General features: G+C 53.9%; 2 protein-coding genes and 1 long non-coding RNA gene across 16 annotated transcripts in view; 2 read left to right on the top strand and 1 right to left on the bottom strand.

The window, feature by feature from the left end:
* ST3GAL3 (ST3 beta-galactoside alpha-2,3-sialyltransferase 3) overlaps positions 1–4137 on the top strand; it is a 214112-nt gene extending 209975 nt beyond the window's left edge. For 6 of the 12 annotated variants that reach the window (XM_061412201.1, XM_061412196.1, XM_061412200.1 and 3 more), the window contains one exon: positions 3100–4137. In XM_061412201.1, the coding sequence (XP_061268185.1) occupies positions 3100–3170 (71 nt within the window). In that variant the 3' untranslated portion in view covers positions 3171–4137. Of the gene's footprint in view, positions 1–1069; positions 1295–3099 lie in introns of those variants that run through there. The other 6 variants (XM_061412199.1, XM_061412193.1, XM_061412190.1 and 3 more) reach the window with 1 other exon arrangement.
* LOC133244695 (uncharacterized) lies at positions 10–19453 on the bottom strand. Of its 3 annotated transcripts, XR_009735483.1 has the most exons (5): positions 8866–8951; positions 8275–8623; positions 6009–6258; positions 2762–5884; positions 1021–1242 (listed from the first exon to the last, which is right to left on the bottom strand). It is a non-coding gene; the product is annotated as an uncharacterized LOC133244695 (long non-coding RNA). The 3 variants fall into 3 exon arrangements; XR_009735482.1 differs by lacking the exon at positions 8866–8951 and adding an exon at positions 19298–19453 and having other exon boundaries at positions 10–1242; positions 6009–8623; XR_009735481.1 differs by having other exon boundaries at positions 10–1242; positions 6009–8623.
* Positions 8511–9992, top strand: ARTN (artemin). Its single transcript, XM_061412221.1, has 3 exons — positions 8511–8570; positions 8849–8993; positions 9075–9992. Exons 1-3 carry the CDS (start codon positions 8511–8513, stop codon positions 9560–9562), a joined length of 693 nt encoding a protein of 230 aa, XP_061268205.1. The 3' UTR covers positions 9563–9992.
* Positions 19454–19473: the final 20 nt, after the last annotated feature.

The raw sequence follows: 19473 nt of genomic DNA, 5'->3' as shown, positions 1-19473 counted from the left end.
TTCCTTATCAATACATGGGGTAATGAGAGGTTTGGGAAAGAGTCAGTGTGATAATGTGTAAAGAAGGCCTGGCCATAGTAAGTGCCCGCACATGTTTGCCATTATTATTAATGGTAATGTTTTTACACCTACTTATTACTATTGCCTCTCAGCATCCTAGAGGAGTCCCTGAAATGCTGGTGCCTGGGTGTAGGATCCCTGCTGTCCCTCGGGGTATCTTCAGTGGGCAAGGGAACCATTCAGCACCCTGGCCCCACCACTGCTTCACAGCCCATTTTCCAGGCCCAGTGGGAACATGTGAGATGTGAAGACAGTGAGGCAAGGGCTGAATGCAGAGGGGATGCTGAGGGATGTCAGAGGCATTCATAAAGGAGGAGAGAGAGTAGAGAAGGGTCAGAAGATGCGGGATCCTGGAGACCCAAGGAGGGTGTGCCTACAATCACCAGCACAGGGCACCAGTGTGGCACGGAAGTCCTAGGAGAGGTGCTGAGACGCGGCCATTGGAGGTACCAGTTAGGGGGCCCTTGAGGGCTGTGCTGAGCACAGTTTCAAAGGAGCAGGGACTTCGGAGCCAGAGTGCAGTGGCTGAACAGTGAGTGTGGCTCCCACTGAACACTCTCTGGGGAAGCCTGGAGGAGGGAACAGGAAGGGGACTGAGCAGTGGCCAGAGGGTGAAGTGGGCTCGCACAGCAGTCTCCCACAACAGGGAAATCTGGGCTGAAAATGGAGGTTTGTGAGCAGTGAGCACAAGGGAGGCATGGATGAGATGTCTCAGGGAGACGTCAGAGGAGGAAGTGCGAAGGTCAGGGCAGAACCTTGGGAGCACAGAGATAAAGTTGGGAGTTGGGAGAAGGACGGCCCTTCTGCATCCAGAGTCAGGGGTCCTGGTGAGGGTCCCAGAGTCCTGCCCCGGCCTGTGGAGAGTGCTGTGAGCCTCTGTGCTGTGTGCACGGGGGAGGGGTGGAGAAAAGATCCCCAGGGAAAGGGCATTGCCTGGTCCAAGAGAAAGGCACCCTGGCAGACGGTTTTGTTCACTCTTTTATTATGAACTTGTCAAACATATTCACAGTAGAGGAGAGACTAATGAACTCCCACGCAGTGTCGCCTCCTGCCCCCAGGAATCAACACACGCCAGTGTTGTTCAATCTGCTCTTCCTCTCAAGCCTCCCCTCCCCGCTGGTTCCTGGGACACAGATCTCAGGCGTCATACCATTCCAGCCATGAACATTTCAGCAACTTTCTCTAAAAGATAAGGATGACTTTTTTTAATATTACACGATTATCACACCTGGAATTTTAACAATACTTCCTTTTTTAAAAGCGCCCTATTGCCTTGTAGTATCGGTTTACTTGTTTGGTTGTGCTGGGTTTTATATGCTGCGTGTGAACTCTTAGTTGTGGCACGTGGGATCTAGTTCCTGCGTTGGGAGCACAGAGTCTTAGCCACTAGACCACCAGGGAGGTCTCAACAATAATTCCTGAGTATCGTCAGATATCCAGTCCTCTGCTGACCTTTCAACCCTCAGAGACTCCCAGTAGATATTCTTGAAACGGACCCATCAGACTGGTTACTTCTTGGGGAGTGATGCAGGCGTGGGGGAAGTAAAGAGCTGTGCGGGTCTCTATGCTTGCTTGGATCCTGGCCCTGCCGTTCCTCCATGCCTTCATTTTCTTACCTGGAAAATCTAATTTCATTCAACACATATATGTAGAAGTTTGAATCTTCAAGAAAGGGACCTTCCTGGTGGTCCAGGGGCTAAGACTCCGTGCTCCCAGTGAAGGGGGTCAGGTTCCATCCCCGGTGAGGGAACTAGATCCCACATGCTGCCACTAAGCGTTCACAGGCTGCGATTAAATATCTCGCATGCCGAAATAAAGATCAAAAAAATTAAGACCTGGTGCAGTCAAATAAATAAATAAGTAAATTTAAAAAAATAGATCTTCAAGGAATAAGGGTGAATCTCCCAGGGGTCTGCACCAAGGAGGGTGGTTTGCCGACAGCTGAGAATAATGCCAGGAGCCAGAGGAGCCAGAGGTCCGAGGGAGGCCACAGGGACAGTTGTGTAGATGCGGCAACAAACGAGGAAGACTCTGCCACCTCCAAGCACCGTGGAGTGTGGATGTGAGGGGAGAAAAAGCATGTCTAGGGGACGCTGTCCTTAGCCAGGTTCGTGGTTAGCACAGGAAGTTGAAGGGGGTGTTCAGAGAAGAGGAATATAGGGGATTTTTGCCCAAGTTTCAAACTGAAAAGATCTGGCAGGTTGGAGGAGGTTGCTTGGAACAGACAAGGACCAGACAAGAGCTATAAATTCTTCACACCAATAAACAGTGGCTGTGAACATCCTAGGGTGAGCCGCATGCCGTCGGATGCAACAGAGCAGTCAGCTGTGTCCAGACTGTGATAAAGCCATTGGCTTTCATCATTCCTTTATTCATTCAATCCTGTTTCATTCTTTGAGAGACTTAGTCATCACAGCTTCCTGGCACTGGGGAAAGGAAAGAACCTGAGCCTGGGTGCAGTCTTCCCTAGGAAAGCCCTGGAAGGTAGCATCTTCCCTCCAATTTCCACAGTAACAATAAAATGAGCCTCTACCCCGACCCCCCTCCTCCGGCTCCTCTAATCTAAGAGGCAGGATTTCATCAGCTGCCCCTAGGCCTGGAAAGTGGATTGCGTCAGGTCAGAGAATGACTAAGCCACCCCACGTGGTTCACTTTCCAGCAGGGCCCACCCCCCAGGCTTGGGCCAGACCTAATGACTCACATGGCTTGACCTTGGGGTGCCGAGGGCCTAAGGGCCCGGAGAAGCCGCCGGGCAAGGAGGGGTTGAAGGAATGGGAACGTGGTTGGAAAGCCTCCATCTCTAAGGCTTGGAAGAAATTAAGAGGCACAGTCTTCCTGAATGAGGGAAACGAGTTAGAAGGTTATTTTCTCCAGGTCCTGAGAAAGGAGGAGGGTGAGCCGCAGCGCTTCTGGAGTGGCGGAGGGTGGTGGTCTCAGAAGAGGGCACAGAACCCTGGGAGCCTGCAGCATTCTAGCAGGGCTCCATCCCTGCAGCCACTTGGGCTGTCCAACTGACTGCCACTCCGTCTTCCCTTTCAGTCCTGGACGCACAACATTCAGCGAGAGAAAGAATTTCTGCGGAAACTGGTGAAAGCGCGTGTCATCACTGACCTCACCAGTGGTATCTGAGGTGCACCCAGCACACCGCCACAGAGGTCCAGCCACCACCCCCTGCCCACTTCACTGGCCTCGGCCTGGCTCTGCTTGAGAGGCGAGGGAGCCTTCAGACCGGGAGAAGGACCGTGCCACGTGGCCCCAGGGGTGGCGAGGCCCTGGCAGGGCAGCCAGAGCTACGTCTGCTCAGAGGCCAGCCTCAGAGCCCAGCACTCGGCCTTCAGCTGAGCCTGGGCCCTTGAAGCCAGAAGGCCAGGAGGCCACTGGTTGTGCCCAGCAGGCCCAGCATGCAGGAAGCGGACGCTAGGCAGCAAAGCTGCTGCCAGAATCATTTCTCCAATCAGTGTTCGGTGTATTATCACTTTGTGAATCTGGGGGGGGGGAGGGATAATTTATTTTTTAATCAGGTTGGAGATGTCACGTTTGGTCCACTGGCCGTGCAGAAAGAGACCCACTAAAGGGCCCCTCAGGCAATGGTCCCAACAGGCTCCCCATAGAGTGGGGGTGCCAGGACTAGCCTGTGCCCTGCTCCAGGGCCGAGGGGAGGTGGGCGGGATCTCAGGCCAACCCCCTCCGGTTCATGACAGTGTTTGGCCTTTCTTGGGGAACAGAGGGGATATTCCCACCCAGCTGCCCCACAGGGGAAACTTGGAGCCATCCTTTAAGCCAACAAGACGCCCCTGGGTTTGAGCGGAAAGAACTTCAGAGTTCCGGAGGCATGGCCTGGCCCAGCCTGATGGGAACGGCCGCCACCCCCACCCCAGCTGCAACCGACCCCCAGGACAGTGCTGCAGGCCTGGAGCAGCCTACCCGGCAACTCTTCTGGGTTTCAGCAACGAGACTGCCAGGCCCTCGGGTTCTGCCTTTAGCCTGGACCAGAGGGAAGTGAGGCACCAGGACTTCACCCAGGCTGCGGGAGGCCTGCTGGGAAGCCATCATGGAAGCAATAAAGCTCTTCCCTGAGCCTGCCTCCTCTCGCTTTCTCTGACTTTCCCAGAAGAAACAGGAACCCAGGGCTTCAGCAGCCACCCTAAACCCAAGGGCCATCTCTCCAGCCTTCTTTCCACCTCTCCCAGCTGCAGGACCTGCGTGGTCACCTAGGGGCCTTCTGGAGCCTCCCCTGTCTCAGAGCAGTCCTGCACCCCCTTGGCCTTGAGAGGCAAACCAGGGGCATCAGGACATGCCCTGGAATCTACGCTGGTACCCCCCTAAAGGAGCTAGAGGGCAAGGGACTGAAGGCCACAGCACTTAGGACAGCACCGCTGGGTCATCACAGCCCGAGCTCTGCAGGGACAGAGATTCCTGCAGGCACAAGAAAGTGGCACTGCCAAGTACCCAACACAGAGCAGCCCACAGACCTCACCCACTCCTGGCAGCCCCACCCTCCCCCTAGCACACAGTCTCCTCTCAGCACCCTCTTCCTGCACAGAACAGGAAGGCAGAGCCTAGCCTCAGGAACCCCTGGCAAGTGGGAAGGACATCCCACCCCCAGAGCCCTGGAATCTGCTCTGTCCCTTCCCCCGCTTGGCAGGCCGGCCACAAGCCTGCCCCTGAGGCCACAGGCCTGGGTGTGAGTTTCCTGCCAGAGTTGCCACGTGGCAGCAGGTGGGGCAGGCTGGCCCCTCACCTCTCACCTGACATCCCAATCCGAGTGCCATCCCCTTCCGGACTCCCCACATGCCCCTATACTGTGGCACTTCGTCCTCAGACAGAAACCTCCTGGGTGGAGGAGAAAGCGAAGCCCTGACTGAGGGACAGGGAGACCCAGAAACTTCCCTCCATTCTGCTGGAGACAAGGCCACTCTGATGCAAACTCCAATGCGAACTTGTGTGCTACATGAATGGCGCCCCCTGCGGTTGTACAAGGCATAGGCTGCATGCCAGCAAGCTGCAGCCGTGACCATAAAGCCCTGGGGAAGAAGCCCCTGCCCAACTGGGCAGCTGGCCGGGGGCGAGCAGAGCTGCTCCCTGCCTGGGGACAGTCAGGCTTCTAGTCCCCACCGCTGCACATGAACTGCTCTCCCCAAAGGCGTGGCTCTCCACCTGCACACACCAGAATCACCTGTGCAGATGTGGAAACTGCGCATGCCCCGTCTGATTCAGGTCTGGGGGTGGGCCCAGATCTGGGTAGTTTTAAAAGATCCACAGATGGTTCTGACACACAGCCAGAGTACAGCTGGTCCAAACGCGTCCCCTGAGCACTTTCATCCCCACCCACGGCTTCCAATGGTCGGTTGGTCAACAGTTCCCAAACTGCTATCTCCAGCCCAGCTCACTTCACTTTCTCCAGGCTACAAATTCAGTCACTTCCTGAACATTTCCACTAGGATAATCCACGGGTCCCTTCAGCTCAGCACGATTGACACTGAACTCACAAGCTCCTGTCCACAGCCTGCCTCTGCTCCAGGAGCCCCAGCCAGAATGAATCCCCTACACCTGGTCACCCAGACCAAAGGCAGACTGTCCCACTGCCCCACCCCATCCAATCTGGCACCGAGTTTTCAAAAAGGTGAAGCCCTGAAAGAGCCCCTGAAGCCCCACACTCTCCCCACAATTCAGCTTCAGATTCCTCTCTTCCCCCAGAAGCCTCCTGACATACCTCCAAACCATCCTCACTTCAGCTAGAGTTAGCCACAGAAATGCACGTTTGATCACACCATTCTCCTGCCTGAAACAAGTTCGGTGGTCCCCAGAATAAAGTCCAAACTGCCTATAAGGACATACAGCATCTGGCCTTTCTTTACTTCTACCCCTGTTACTTACTCACCCAACCTCGATCCCACCAGCCAAACTGCCATAATTAGGCATCTTAAATACGACCCTCCAGCTCCTACCTCAACCCTCGGTGCAAACCTTCCTCCTCCGGGACCCTCCTCTTCTTCAGCCCCTGGCACCCCCTCCTACCACACTGCCCTCGCTGTGCCGGGCTGAGCAGCGGTGTTTGCAGGTGTGTCTGTATTCCAAGCCCCAGGCGGCAGCGGAGGGGAAGCGGTGGGTCTAGCGGAGGGGCTGGGGCCGCTAGAGCCGGGTCGGACCTTGAAAGCCCCAGCTCGGTGCCTTGCGAACTTAAGGAGTGCGGTGAGTCTGTTGAGAGAAGAAACTAGTGGTGGATCAGAGAGAGCAGCTAGCACAGAGTGGCCAGCCACGACGACAGGAGCCCAAACGCCAGTGGCCCAAGGCCCATCCCCTCCCGCTCCCGCCCTCTGCCCGGCCTCCCAACTCCCTACTCCAAGTGTCTCCAAACTCTGAACACCCAGTGTCTGCGCCTCTGCACCGACCTGGGGCCCTCCCCAGTTTCTCCTCCCCCGCTACCTCGGGGGACCTTAGTGGAGCGAGGGGGACCGAATTCCAGAGGGTGGAGCGGCCAGGTGAGCCCTGAAAGGTAGGGCGGGGTGGGGGAGCGCTTGGGCCCCACCCCAGGATCCGGTGACGCCAGGGCTGGAATTTGACACCGGACGGCGGCGGGCATGAGGCTGCTGAGGGATGGAGTTGGGCTCTGCCCCCAGACACGGCCCACGGGCTCCGCCAGCAGCAGGTCCCTCGGGTCCCAGCTCTTGCTGTGTCCCGGACCCAGAGCCCTGCACTCGCGGTAAGCCGACCTGTTTCGCCCACCTCTCGTTCCAGCCCAGGGGCTAGGGGGGAGCGGCCAGGGTTTTCCCCTTCCACTCCTTTCTCACATTCTCCCTCTCCTGGGCCCGCTGTGCAGCTCTCCGCCCCTCCCAGCCCCCCTCAGTCCCTCTAGTTGCTTGTCGGACTATGCTAGCCCTGCCTAGCCCTGCCGGCCCGCCGCGGTAATGCGAGGCTCCTACTGCCGCTACAGGGCTCAGACTGGCTGCCAAGACCTCGCTTTTGGCTAAGAGAGGCACGGCCAGGTGCACAGCCCTGGGCATGAAGTTTCTGGGCTGCAGGGGAAAGCCCGGCTCTGGTTCCAGGAAAGGTGCCTAGAAGAACAGGACACAGAACCCCCCTGGTGAGTATCGGGCTGGTAGATGGGGTGGCCAGACAAGGGCTGGAGGACCAGGTGGCCCCAGATGGCACCGAGGGAGTGGGAGGGCCTAAACTGCCCGCAAGAGACCTGCTCCTGGGCTCCCCCTACTGCAGGGGCCTTTAACCCTACCTTGCTAGGCTTTCCTTCCATCAGTGAGAACAAGTCACTACCCTGGCTCCTCAGGCCCAAATTCTGCTAGGAGAGCACATGTGGCGCTGGAGGGCCTCTCCAGGGAGACCTGGCCCTCAGGCACGTGGCATTCTGTGCGCTGGGGGTGAGGTAGGAGGTGACAGCTGGGACCCACAAGTAGGACAGCTAGTGAGGGCCCATGAAGGCTCCAGGGCTCCAGAGAGGTGTTTGGGAGTGCCAGGCAGTGCGGGCTCATAAATATTGGTGGGACTCTGAAAGGCCGACTGGGTTCATGAAGGATGGTTCATAGGGGAAACTTCTAGGAGCAGGGCCAGGCTGCCAGATCCAGAGGGAGCTTGCAGGCGGACAGTCCTGGACCAGCTTTCACGGTGGCTCAGCTCTCAGAGACCAGGCTGGTGTAGGAAGCAACTCCTGGGAGTTGCTGGGGCCTGAGTCTGGCTGAGGGTAGGGGGAAAGCCCACCCACCGTTGAGTCCACAGGCTTGACAGATGCTGCCCCCTGGTGGCCATAGAGAGCCATGGCCCAGACCCCCTCCCCTGTTCCTAGAGGGCTCCTCAGCCTCTACCACCTGCTGACTCTTGAAGGATGTCTGTGGTCAGGAGAGACTTCTGTGGTCAGGCGGCTCTGCATCCAGACAGAAATCACAGAGGAGCAAGGTGCAGCAGCACTTGGGTGGGCAGCACAGGCTGAAGCCTGGACCTCACTATCATCCAATAACTCGGGGCAACCCGCAAGCACCCTAATTCTTCTCCAGCCACAACTTCCTCCTCTGCAGTATGGACAGCAGGCTCTCTGTGAGGTCAGGGTGTCCAGCTGCTCCCTTCTCCAGCCCTGCAGCACAGAGCAGGAAGTTCCCTTCCCCGCACAGCTTGTGGGTCTACCCTTGTGACTTTAGATAACTGCTGAGCTTCTCTCAGCCTTGTTTGCTGGTCTGGAAAACGGGGATGATACATACTATTTACCTCATGGAGTTATGAGATCTGAAAGGAAACAGGTGCAAAGCACCACCACATAGTTAGGTTCTCGATGCAGCCACTTCTCTTGGGTTGAGCCCAGCTGCCCAAGCCCCTGGAGAAGCTGAAGTAGAGGGATGACCTGCTCTGAGGATAACTCATCTCTCCATGTTCCAAGCTGCCTCAAGAGGAGGGTGGGGGAACAGGTCGGCTACAGCTGATGGGAGCTCCTGGTGTTGACAGAGATGGAGCCTGGACGTGGAGGCCTTTCTGTGCTGCCCCTCCGGGCTGGGCCTAGGCGGCAGGTGAGTGGTTCTCCCAGAGACTTCTACCGGATATTGAGGAAAGGTGGCTTGACCTGGGAGGGAGAGCATGGCTCCGGGGTGCAGGTATCAGAAGTGGGTGGGGAAATAGGGAGGGGCCAGAAGGAGGGAGCAAGGTCAGTGCCCTCCAGAGATCCTTTCTCCCCGCTCCCTGGGGCTGCTGGCCCATTATCCTCCAATCCTGTCGGGCCCCAGCCCCTTCCAGACCCTACCAAGCTGTCCTCTTCCCCCCTGAGGCTCCCCATCGTCTCTTCTAGCAGCCTGCGCTATGGCCCACCCTGGCCGCTCTGGCCCTGCTGAGCAGCGTCGCCGAGGGTGAGGCCTCCCTGGGCCCCGCGCCCCGCAGCCCGGTCCCCCGAGAAGGCCCCACGCCCGCCCCGGCGTCCCCCGCGGGCCCCCTGCCCGGTAGGTGAGAGGGCAAGAGGGCGAGGGCGCGTGGCGGGGCGGGCTGGCAGGGGACCCGAGCGTAACTGCGTCTCGTTCTAGGGGGCCGCGCGGCCCGTCTATGCGGCGGAAGAGCCCGGCGCCCGTCGCCCCCGCCGCCCCGGCCCGCGCCCCCGCCGCCAGCGCCCTCGCCCTCGCCCGCACCCCCTCGCGGGGCCCGCGCGGCGCGGGCAGGGGGCCGGGCCGGCCGAGAGAGCCGGGGAAGCCGCGCGCGGGCCGCGGGGGCGCGGGGTTGCCGCCTGCGCTCGCAGCTCGTGCCGGTGCGCGCGCTCGGCCTGGGCCACCGCTCCGACGAGCTGGTGCGCTTCCGCTTCTGCAGCGGCTCCTGCCGCCGCGCGCGCTCCCCGCACGACCTCAGCCTGGCCAACCTGCTGCACGCCGGGGCCCTGAAGCCGCCCCCGGGCTCACGGCCCGTCAGCCAGCCCTGCTGCCGACCCACGAGCTACGAGGCCGTTTCGTTCATGGACGTCAACAGCACCTGGAGAACCGTGGACCGCCTCTCGGCCACTGCCTGCGGCTGTCTGGGCTGAGGGCTCGCTCCGAGGGCGTGCGGACAGACCCTGACCCGTGGATCTAACTGCCTGGGATCACTGGGGGCTCGGCCGGAGATGGAGGCTTCGGCCGTGTGAGTGATGGACATCAGCCCTGCGGAGATGGAGGCACGACTGCCCGGTGGCCCCAGGGCTCCCACCCTGCCGGCCTCAAGCCCGCAGACACCAGAGACCTCAGCTGTGGAGAGCCGAGCACCCACTGCTCACAGACTCTGTCACTGCCCTGGCCAGGAACCCAGGACTCCTCTAGAGAACCCAGCAGTGTGAGGTCTCAACCTAAGCCCGGGCCTGGGGGGACAGATTTGGAGACGTGTTGTAATTCGTTGCCGAAGTGCCTGTGCTGGAGCGGGCCGTGGACTCTCTGGTGGGAGCTGGACCCCTATTTATTACGTCTAAGTTATTTATTTACTTCTGTGGTTTGTCAGATCCTTTCCTGGGCTATGGTGGCTGGATGGGGGATGGGTAGAAGCAACTGGATGGAGATCCCACCCTGACCATCCTGCTCACAACTTCGGGCTCACTCAGCAATCACAGGCCTGGCCTGGGACTGCTTGCTCTCACCCAGAAGCTCTGGGACCTGAGGGGCATGGAACACAGGCAGAGGAGGTGGCAAAGATGTGATCGCTAGTCCCACAGGCCAATTCACAACCCCCTGCACAGTCCCCAGCACTTGGAACCTGGGGAGAAAGCCATTGCCTTGAGACCTCAGGCATGCTGGGGGCTTGTTAGATGGTAAAGATTGCACCACCTCACTGTCACTGATCAGAGTCCTGCCCTTCAGGACAGCCTGACAGGTGCATATACTGCCTGTGCTTGCAGATAGCCCAGCATGGGGAGCTCACTACCACACTCTGTGAAGCAGCCCACGTCAAGACAGCAGCTGAAAAGCCTGAGGGTGGGGAAGAGGGTGCAGTGGGAGGCTGGTTTGGGGGGGATGAAGCACAAATCATCATGGAGATAAGAAAGCAGGAAAAGACTGAGGGTATCTACAGGGACCTGCATCCTGGGTAATGAACAAGGATATTCATTCATTCATTCAACAAATATTTATGAAGTACCTATTTTATGTCAGATGCTATGCAGACAGCAGGGCTACAGAAGTGACCCCATGATCTCTGCTATTAAGCTTAAACCAGGAGAGACAGACAATAAATAAATAATTTCCATAAATAATTATTTAAATTCAATTTGGCCAACAGCATGAAAAAGGACCAGAAGCTGAGAGATACACACCCTCATCTGGAAGGAAAGAAGGAGAGGTTAAATGCTGACCCTGTCCCTCCACACTGTCCCCAAGTCATAACACAAAAGTCACCACAATGCCTCTGAGCTTGAGTATGTCCTGTGAACCCTTGTTTCCTGGGCCCTATGAATTTGTCCTATATGATTTTTTTTTTCTTTGAAATTAAGATCAGGACACGTATTTGGATGCATGATGCGTCTGTGGAGCCGTGGGACATGCGAGGGGTGGTCAGGAGGCAGTGGGGGTGCTGGTCTGGAGCTGAGGAGGCAAGTCTGTACTGGAGGTTGACTGGGCAGCTGTTAGCACAAAGGCAGTAGCTGCCGCCAGGGGTGCACGAGACTCTGTAAGAGCGAGGCAGACTGAGGCTGGGATCCCTCAGGCATTTGACACCATTAACCAAAATTCCTTCCCAACTGCCTGAATGCCTGCCTGCTTTGGCACAGATGCCCCCTTCTCCCAGGCTGGAGTGAGGAGCTGGCAAGAGCTCTTTGAAGGCTGTGTGCATCCGAGTCAAAGAGGCGAAAGGAGTCGTGTTTCCATTCTTCTGTTTTCACTGCCTCAGTTCTAGGTGCCCCCAAAACTCTAGTGTCTCATGCTGCCCTCAAACACCTGCTTGGCCCCTCTCCCTGCTTCCAAACTGATTCAGGATCTTCAGTCACCAACCCCCACCTCCAACCAAAGAAAATGGCAGCTTGGAGACATCTCACGAAGGCCGTGCCTGGTCCTGGCTGGGGGTGAAGAGGAAGAAGTGGAAGTGTTAGTCACTCAACTGTCTGACTCTTTGCAACCCCGTGGACTGTAGCCCACCAGGCTCCTCTGTCCATGGAATTCTTCAGGCAAGAACTCTGGAGTGGGTTGCCATTCCCTTCTCTGGGGGTGAAGAAGAAGGTCCTGTGAATTTCAGAGTCACTGAGACCAAGGAGCCCCTGATGAAAAGACTTGAAGGCCCGGTAGAGGGTTTGAGGGCCAGGCTCTGGCCCTCAGTGGACATCTGTGCTCTCAGAGCCACTTACAGGAGATGGGTTGAAGCCATGTCTGGCAAGTCCCATAGAGAGACAGCCAGGTCAGAACCTGAGCCAAAGGCGCTGGCTCTCAACACTTGAAAAATTGTCAGTCCTTGGGAGAGCAATTTCCCCCATCTCGCCCCCCCCCCCCGCCCCGCCCCCACCACCACCAACCCAAGGCTGAATTCTGGGCCCTGGAGAGACTGCCCAACACTGTACAAAATTGTGGATCAAGCCACAACTTCTCCAAAAGGAACACATTCCCACAAGAACTAGTCTCAGTTTGCAGCTCACAATGAACCAATTGTGTTGTGCTAAGTCACTTCAGTCATGTCCGACTCTTTGTGACCCCACAGATAGTTGCCTGCCAGGCTCCTTTGTCCATGGGACTATGAATACTGGAGTGGGTTGCCATTTCCTTCTCCAGGGGATCTTCCTGACCCAGGGATTGAACCCGCATCTCTTACATTTCGTGCATTAGCAGGCGGGTTCTTTACCACTAGCGCCACCTGGGACGCCCCTATGAACCAAATCCCTCTTCAAAAATAATAAAATAAATGAAGCATTTTTCCCAAAGGGAACACGTTGCAGAGCTCCACCTCTCTGCCTACAATTTAGCAGAGGTCACCTGGCACGTGGCCTCCACACAGATGGCTCTAGAATCTCCATTTTTGACTGTCATCTCTTTCATATTTGCAAAATGACACTGCCCATTTGAATGAAATTCCCAGAACTAAGGTATGATCTCCTCCTAAGGCGTATCAAGTCATCACCTCTTGCAAGACAGAAAACTACAGATGGCTATTTTAAAGATACAATTTTATTTATTTATGACTGTGCTGGGTCTCGGTTGCTGTGCGGGCTTTTCTCTAGTTGTAGAGAGCAGGAACTACTCTCCAGTTGCTGTGCGCAAGCTTCTCATCAAGGTGGCTTCTCTTTTTTCGGAGCACGGGCTCTTGAGTGCTCAGGCTTCAGTAGGTGAGGCGTGTGGGCTCAACAGTTGTGGTGCACGGGCTTAGTTACTCTGTGGCATGTGAGATCTTCCCAGATCAGGGATCAAACCCTTGTCTCCTGCATTGGCAGGCAGATTCCTTACCACTGAGTCACCAGGGAAGCCCTACAGATGGCTTTGACTTGACAGTTTTCCCCATTTCAGGGGGTACCCAAACATCCCTTTAGATTAGTTTCAACCAGGAATCAAGGTTTGGGGAAATCCGTGTGCTCCCCCTGCCCCAGCCAGTGGTGTTCCTCGTCTCTTGTCCAGGGATTGCCACATTTCCCCTGGCTAGAGAGCCCTGTGCCTGAGTGCATGTGGACTGGCTACCTATTTTGAAAAGGAAGGTAGGGTAGAAATCTGAGAAATCAGAGAAAAGATCTAGAATTTGTGCCATGTAAGATCACGTCTCTTGTTCACAGGGGCGGTGCTTCACCTGTTTTGCAGCTGGAGTGTCCTTACAGAAACTTACATGAAAGCCAAGGATCCTCCCCACCCCACCTCCCACTTCAATGCTGAAAAAACCACTGATATGGAAATCTGGTGAAGAGTTTGAGGGAGCCCATAGACTTTCTGAAGCTCATTCAGAGATTCTATAGGAGTCCATGGCCCTCGAGGTATCCTGCTCTGTTCCAGATACTATTATTAATGTCCTCCTGTAGCTAGAGTAATTCCTGTATCTGTGCACAGGCCCTCCTTCACAGGGTTCTCTGTATCCATTATTTACAAGCCTCCCTATTCATCAACCTTTTTCTATTGAATGTCCTCTTTCCCTCTGCATTTAAACTTGCTTGAATATATGACGGCACACACACACACACACACAAAGACACTGTGATTAGACATATATAAATATCAATATATAATCTGCTTACACCGCTCCTCCTTCACGAAAAGAGCTCTTGCTGTGGTCCCTAGTGGCCTCATCATTGCTAAACCCAAAGGCTGCTTCTCAGCCTTTAGTCCTTTGGATTCTCAGAGGTACCCAACTTTGTCACTCTCTTGGAACACTTGTCTACTCTTGACTCTCCATCCTATACTCTCCTGGATTTTCTCCCACCCCTGCTCATTCTTAAGACTCTTTGGGGGTTCCTTTTCCTCTCTCAGCCCCTTAAGAACATCAGAGCTCTGGTACAGGCCTTCTCTCCCCATTTTACTCTCCCTGAGCAATATGACCAACTTCCATGATTTCCGTGACCACTTCCATGCTGATTATGCTCTCATTGTATCTCCAGTTTAATCTTTCTCCTAAGCTCAGCCTGTATTTCCAATTCTTTCGTCTGCATAGCCTCAGAAACCTCCAACTGAACTTATCTGTTCTGGATGTCTTCTGTTCATTCCTTCAGATGCCCTCTCCACCATTCTCATGCTCTAAGCCCCACGTCAGTGAGTTTCCTTGCTCTTCAGCCTCCAAGCCCCCTCCAGGGTTCCTCCCAGGTGAATGGCACCAATCTCCATCCAGGGATACAAGCCAGAAACTTGGGCAACAGCCTAGATGCCCTGAACTTTGCCACTTCCCTTTTCCATTAGTTCTCAGATCCTTAGATCTTGCAAGTCCATCCTCCTTTCCCTCTTTCCAAAGCTATTCTATGGAGACTTCCTAATTTGTGGAATGGTTTATTATTCATCCTTCTAAATGGTCTCTGTCTTCAGTCTAACTCCCTCCAGTCATTCTCAGCTCTCTGACCTTTTAACATTAATTAGGCACTAAAAGTAGTGCCTTGGGCCAGTTATGGGGAATCCAAGATCAGCCAGAAACGTGTTCTGCCATCAGGGAGACCACAGTTGGAGGTGGAGTTAAGGGAAGGGCTAACCAGTTTGGCAAATAAAAATAGGACATCCAGTTAAACTGGAATTTCAGATAAGCAATACTTTTTTTTTTTTTAAGTAAGTATGTCTCATGCAATAATTAGGACATACTTATACCAAAAAAAAAAAAAAAAAAAAAACGTTGTTTAGGTACTTCCCTGGTGGTCCAGTGGCTAAGAATCCACACTCTCATTGCAGAGGGCCAAGGTTCAATCCCTAGTCAGGGCACTAGATCTCACATGCTGTAATAGAGTTTGAATGCTGCAACTAAAGCTCCCTCATGCTGCAAGGAAGAGTAAAGATCCTGTGTGCTGCAACTAAGACCCGGCACAGCCAAATACACAAAGAAATATATTTTAAATGTTGTTTATCTGCTATTGAAGTGGGTGCCCCCTTTTTTTCCTGGCAACCCTAGATGGGGGTAAACAAATGAACAGAAAACTAAGTCCCCCAACAGAAGTATGATTAGGGTACAGTGATGTATGTCAGGCTTGGGGAGGATTCTATACTCACAAAGGAAGAGGAATCATTTCTACCTAGACGGACAGGGAAGAGCCAGGAAAGTCTTTGTGAAGGAGGTGGCTCTTGAACTGGGCCTTGAAAAATAAAATACTTGCTTTCATTGCCTCTCAGTTCTAAAACCCCCCTTTTCACCAGCCACGCCCTCTCCAGCAAGGTCTGGGGCTCAGCCTTGGGCAGGAGTTGGAGGGGGTGGGATAGGTGAGGGCCTCTTCCTTGGGCTATATTTTTCAGAGTTATCTTCTCTTCTTACTGGCTGGCCAGTCCCTCATTCCTTCCAAATGAGGGATATAAAATATAAAATTTTTATATTAAACTGTTTCTGTATGCTTATTGCGTGGTTTCTCCTGACTGGCCCCAGCCTGACACAGCCTTCTCAGCAGAGGCAATTGCATGAACAAAGGCAGGAACCATGGAACAGCCAGAAGAGCCAGGGATTTCATGTAGAATTGGGGGAGGGTCCTCCTCAAGACACGAGTCTAGAGAGATCATAACAGTCCTCGAGTGCTATACCAAGGAGCCTGGACTTTGTGCTGAGTGGAGCCACTGAGGGTTTTAGGTGGGATTGTCTAGAGACATGTTCCAGACAGATGACTGGCCACTGTGTCTAGTTTGGACTGGAAGGGGCAAGGCAGGGGACACCAGTTAGAGATGCTGCAGTTAGGGATGCTCAGACAACAAACGCTGGCGCCTTGACCTAGGCAGAACAGTGTGGAAGGACAGAGAGACAGGAGGTACGATCCACGGGACTTGGTGATGAGCTGCTTGTGAGGACCTGATGGAAGGGAGAGTTTTCAGGTGGCTTGGACAACCAGTAAGAAATTTAGGGGATGTAGTATTTTTAGCCCATAATGGGAGTAAGGTGTGGGGGAAGCCGTGTTTGATTTTGTACCTGTTCAACTTGATGTGCCCGTGACAGTTTCAGAAGGCAAGGAGGCTGGCAGCGGCCGGGTCTGGCAGTAAGGACAGTCTGGGCCAGAGAGATCTAAGAGTCATAAATCAAAGACAAGGAGGTGGTGAGCAGCAGAGGCTAAGGCTTGGAGACCCAGCAGTTTAGAAACAGGGAGAGGAGAAGGGACAAGGCTGTGAAGGAGACCAAAAGGGTTGACCAGAGTGGCGGGAAAAACAAAGCAGAACAAACGGAAGGCGCAGTCGAAGGGGCCAGATGCAGCAAAACCATCAAGTCACATAAGGACTGAAACTGTCCACTGGGTTCTCTGGCCACAAGGTGGCCTAGGGACTCAGGCTAAGCTTCTTGCTGAAAACAACTAAAAATACTTAGACAAAACATACTTTTAAAAATTAATGCACCTGTGAGCTGGTATACACAGAAGAAATATTCAGGCCAAAATAAACAAATACAGGAAACCACAAAGGTAAACAAAGTTCAGTAGCTGGTATTCACCTTGAGGGCATTTTCTTTACCTGGGGAATCTGGGCATTGGTAGCAAGGGCTCCCTTGCAAAGAGCTTATGGGGGCAAAGGGAGTCTACCTGGAACATTCTCAATAAGGCCAGAACCCCAAAGGACTATGCCCACATCTAGAGGTGAACTAGAAATAAACCTTCCCCTCCTTTCCCTAACCTCTTTCCCTCAAACCAGGGGACTACAAAGAAAATAAACTTCCTTAGTGCAATTAACCTTAGTGCTAAGTGGAAGGGGAGAAACCTCCCCTGAGAATTCTTAACCATAGGCAGGGCCCTCATTTGGTTTTGCAGACCAAAATTCACACTGTTTTAGAAGGCTGAAAAACTTCAAACTGGTTAATCTGTCATGGACATGGATTGCTAGTGGTTCCAGGTGACCAACAGAAGCTCTTTCTCCCCCTCTCCTGGGCTCTGGAATGCTCTCCTGAATTTGGGAACCCCTCCCAGGGTTGTCGGGGCTTCCCAGTGACTCAGTGGTATGTTTCAGGTGGCAAAGAATCTGCCTGCAAAGCAGGAGACCCAAGTTCAAACCCTGAGTCGGGACGACCCCCTGGAGAAGGAAATGGCTGCCCACTCTAGTATTCTTGCCTGAGAAATCCCATGGACAGGGGAGCAGGCGGGCTACAGGCCATGGGGTTACAAAAGAGTCTGGCATGACTCAGTGACTAAACAACAACAAAAAGCCAGGGTTGTCACAGGTTCTGGCCCCTATATGTTCTCTTCTTTTTTAAAAAAACAATTTTAATTATTTAAAAATTTTATTTATTTTTGGCTGTGCTGGGTCTTTGTTGCCTTTGGGAAGACTCTTCTCTAGATGCAGCAAGCAGGGGCTACTCTTTGTTGCATTGCTTTTCATTGCAATGGTTTCTCTTGCTGCAGAGTATAGGTTCTAGGTGCACAGCTTTCAGTGTTCCAGTGTGTGGACTTTAGAGCTCGGGCTCAACAGTTGTGGTACACACGCTTAGCAGTTGCTCCATGGCATGAGGGATCTTCCAGGTCAGGGATCAAACCTGTGTCCCCTGCATTGGAGGTGGATTCTTAGCCACTGGACTACCAGGGACGCCCCCTCATTTTTTTTAGAAAGAGGTAGACAGATTTTGAACACGGAATTTGTGGTCTTAACCCTCCCTCCATTCCTCCACCTTCCATAATGATATATTAGTATCAGGGCAAAGACATTTCACACCCCTATGCACAGACCTGGAATCAGTACTTTATTGTGGCTTCCTGTTTCCTCCTTCCAAATCCCCCTTTCCTTCTTCAATGTATTATACTGTTGCAGGAAGGGGGACACCCCTCCCAGGGTCCAAAAGAGGGATCTTGTCTAACCCTAGGAGATGAATGGTCCTTGGAGACACATGTGCTGACAAAGCAGACTTTATTGGGAAGGGACACCTGGGCGGAGAGCAGTAGAGTAAGGGAACCCTGGAGAACTGCTCTGCCTCAGGGATGGCAGTCTCAGTTTTACGGTGATGGGATTAACTTTCTGGGTTGTCTTTGGCCAATCACTCTGACTCATGGTCCTTCCTGGTGGCGGACACATTACTCAGCCAAGATGGATGGCAGCGAGAAGGATTCAGGGAGGTGGTAGGACCTGTGGGGTCTCCTTTTGACCTTTTCCGAATTTTTCTGGTTGGTGGTGGCAGCTTGTTAGTTTCACATTCCTTACCACACATTGTGTGGTGAAATAACTCATGCAAATAGTTACTATGGTGCCTGGCCAGGGTGGGCAGTTTCCATCAGCGTTTCCCCTAACAATACTATAGACATATTTTTCTAAAATGTAAATTCAATCATCAGTGCCCACTTGCAACCTCATCATGGTTTCACATCGCACTTAGGATAATGTCTCAATTTGTCTTTCCAAGCTCATCGCCTTCCTCATCCCCTCCACCTTCCTCCCCCTCACAGACAACCCCCTTAAAGTGAACACAGCTAACTAACTGTACTTCAAACATTTTCTTGATAAAGATTTGTTGAATGACTAGATTCCCACTGGACTCTGCTTACCAGCTAATCAAGCCCCCTCCTCCCCAGTCTCTTGCTGTTGCTATTCAAGCTAAGATCAGGTTTCTCCTCCTCAGGGAAGCCTTCATCCACCTCAGGCCTCAGTGGCTATAGCCAATGCCAGCTTCCTCCACTGAACACAAGAACAGAGGTCCTTTCCTTTTTTATTTTTATTTTTTCCACTTGGGGTAGAGACTGCTGGCGACTTGGGCCAACCAGATCTGTGGCTGATCTCTGCTATCCTCGCTGTGTGTCCAGCGAAAAGATAAGCTCAACTTTCCTCAACTTCGGCTTCCTCATCTGAAAATAGTGAATGAAAATACCCACCACAGAGTTGCTGCGAGAACTGGACTTAAGGTATGCAATGTGCTGTTCCTTGCACTTAAATATAAGCTATTTTAATTACTCATAAAGACAAGTTGCTTCCGAGAACCTAATGAAATTCTCCAAGCACTGTCCATGGTAAGTAGTTTCCCGGTTGCTCACTGGGTGGCCCTGAGAGCCATTCTTTTTTATTCCTGAGGCGCGCCAAGCCCCTTTCCTCTTCAGTGTTCTTCTCAAGACAGTACCCTTCCTGGGACCGAGGTCTTGCCGCCAGGTCTTGAGCACCAGATTAACCTGTGTCCCCCCACCCGCTCAGTCCCCTCCCGAACTCACACCTTAACCTCCAGCCTGGCTTCCCAGCTCTATCCCACCGGCCCCTAGACTCACGTCCTCTTAGGAAGCTGCCCCGCAGCGCCTCTCGCCGGTCGAACTTGGCCGCAATAGGCCTAAGGCTGCCTGGGCTCGGCTGATCCCCAGACCACGTGCTCCCGGCCTCCGCCGCAAGGCACCGCCTTCCCGCTGGGCGCCATGCGGACTACATTTCCCAGGGTGCGCAGCGGCGG

Source organism: Bos javanicus, chromosome 3 (assembly GCF_032452875.1).
Source record: "Bos javanicus breed banteng chromosome 3, ARS-OSU_banteng_1.0, whole genome shotgun sequence".
In the NCBI taxonomy this organism is placed as follows: Eukaryota; Metazoa; Chordata; class Mammalia; order Artiodactyla; family Bovidae; genus Bos; species Bos javanicus.
The sequence above is the reverse complement of the archived record's forward strand: the minus strand, read 5'-3'. Positions and strand labels throughout refer to the sequence as shown.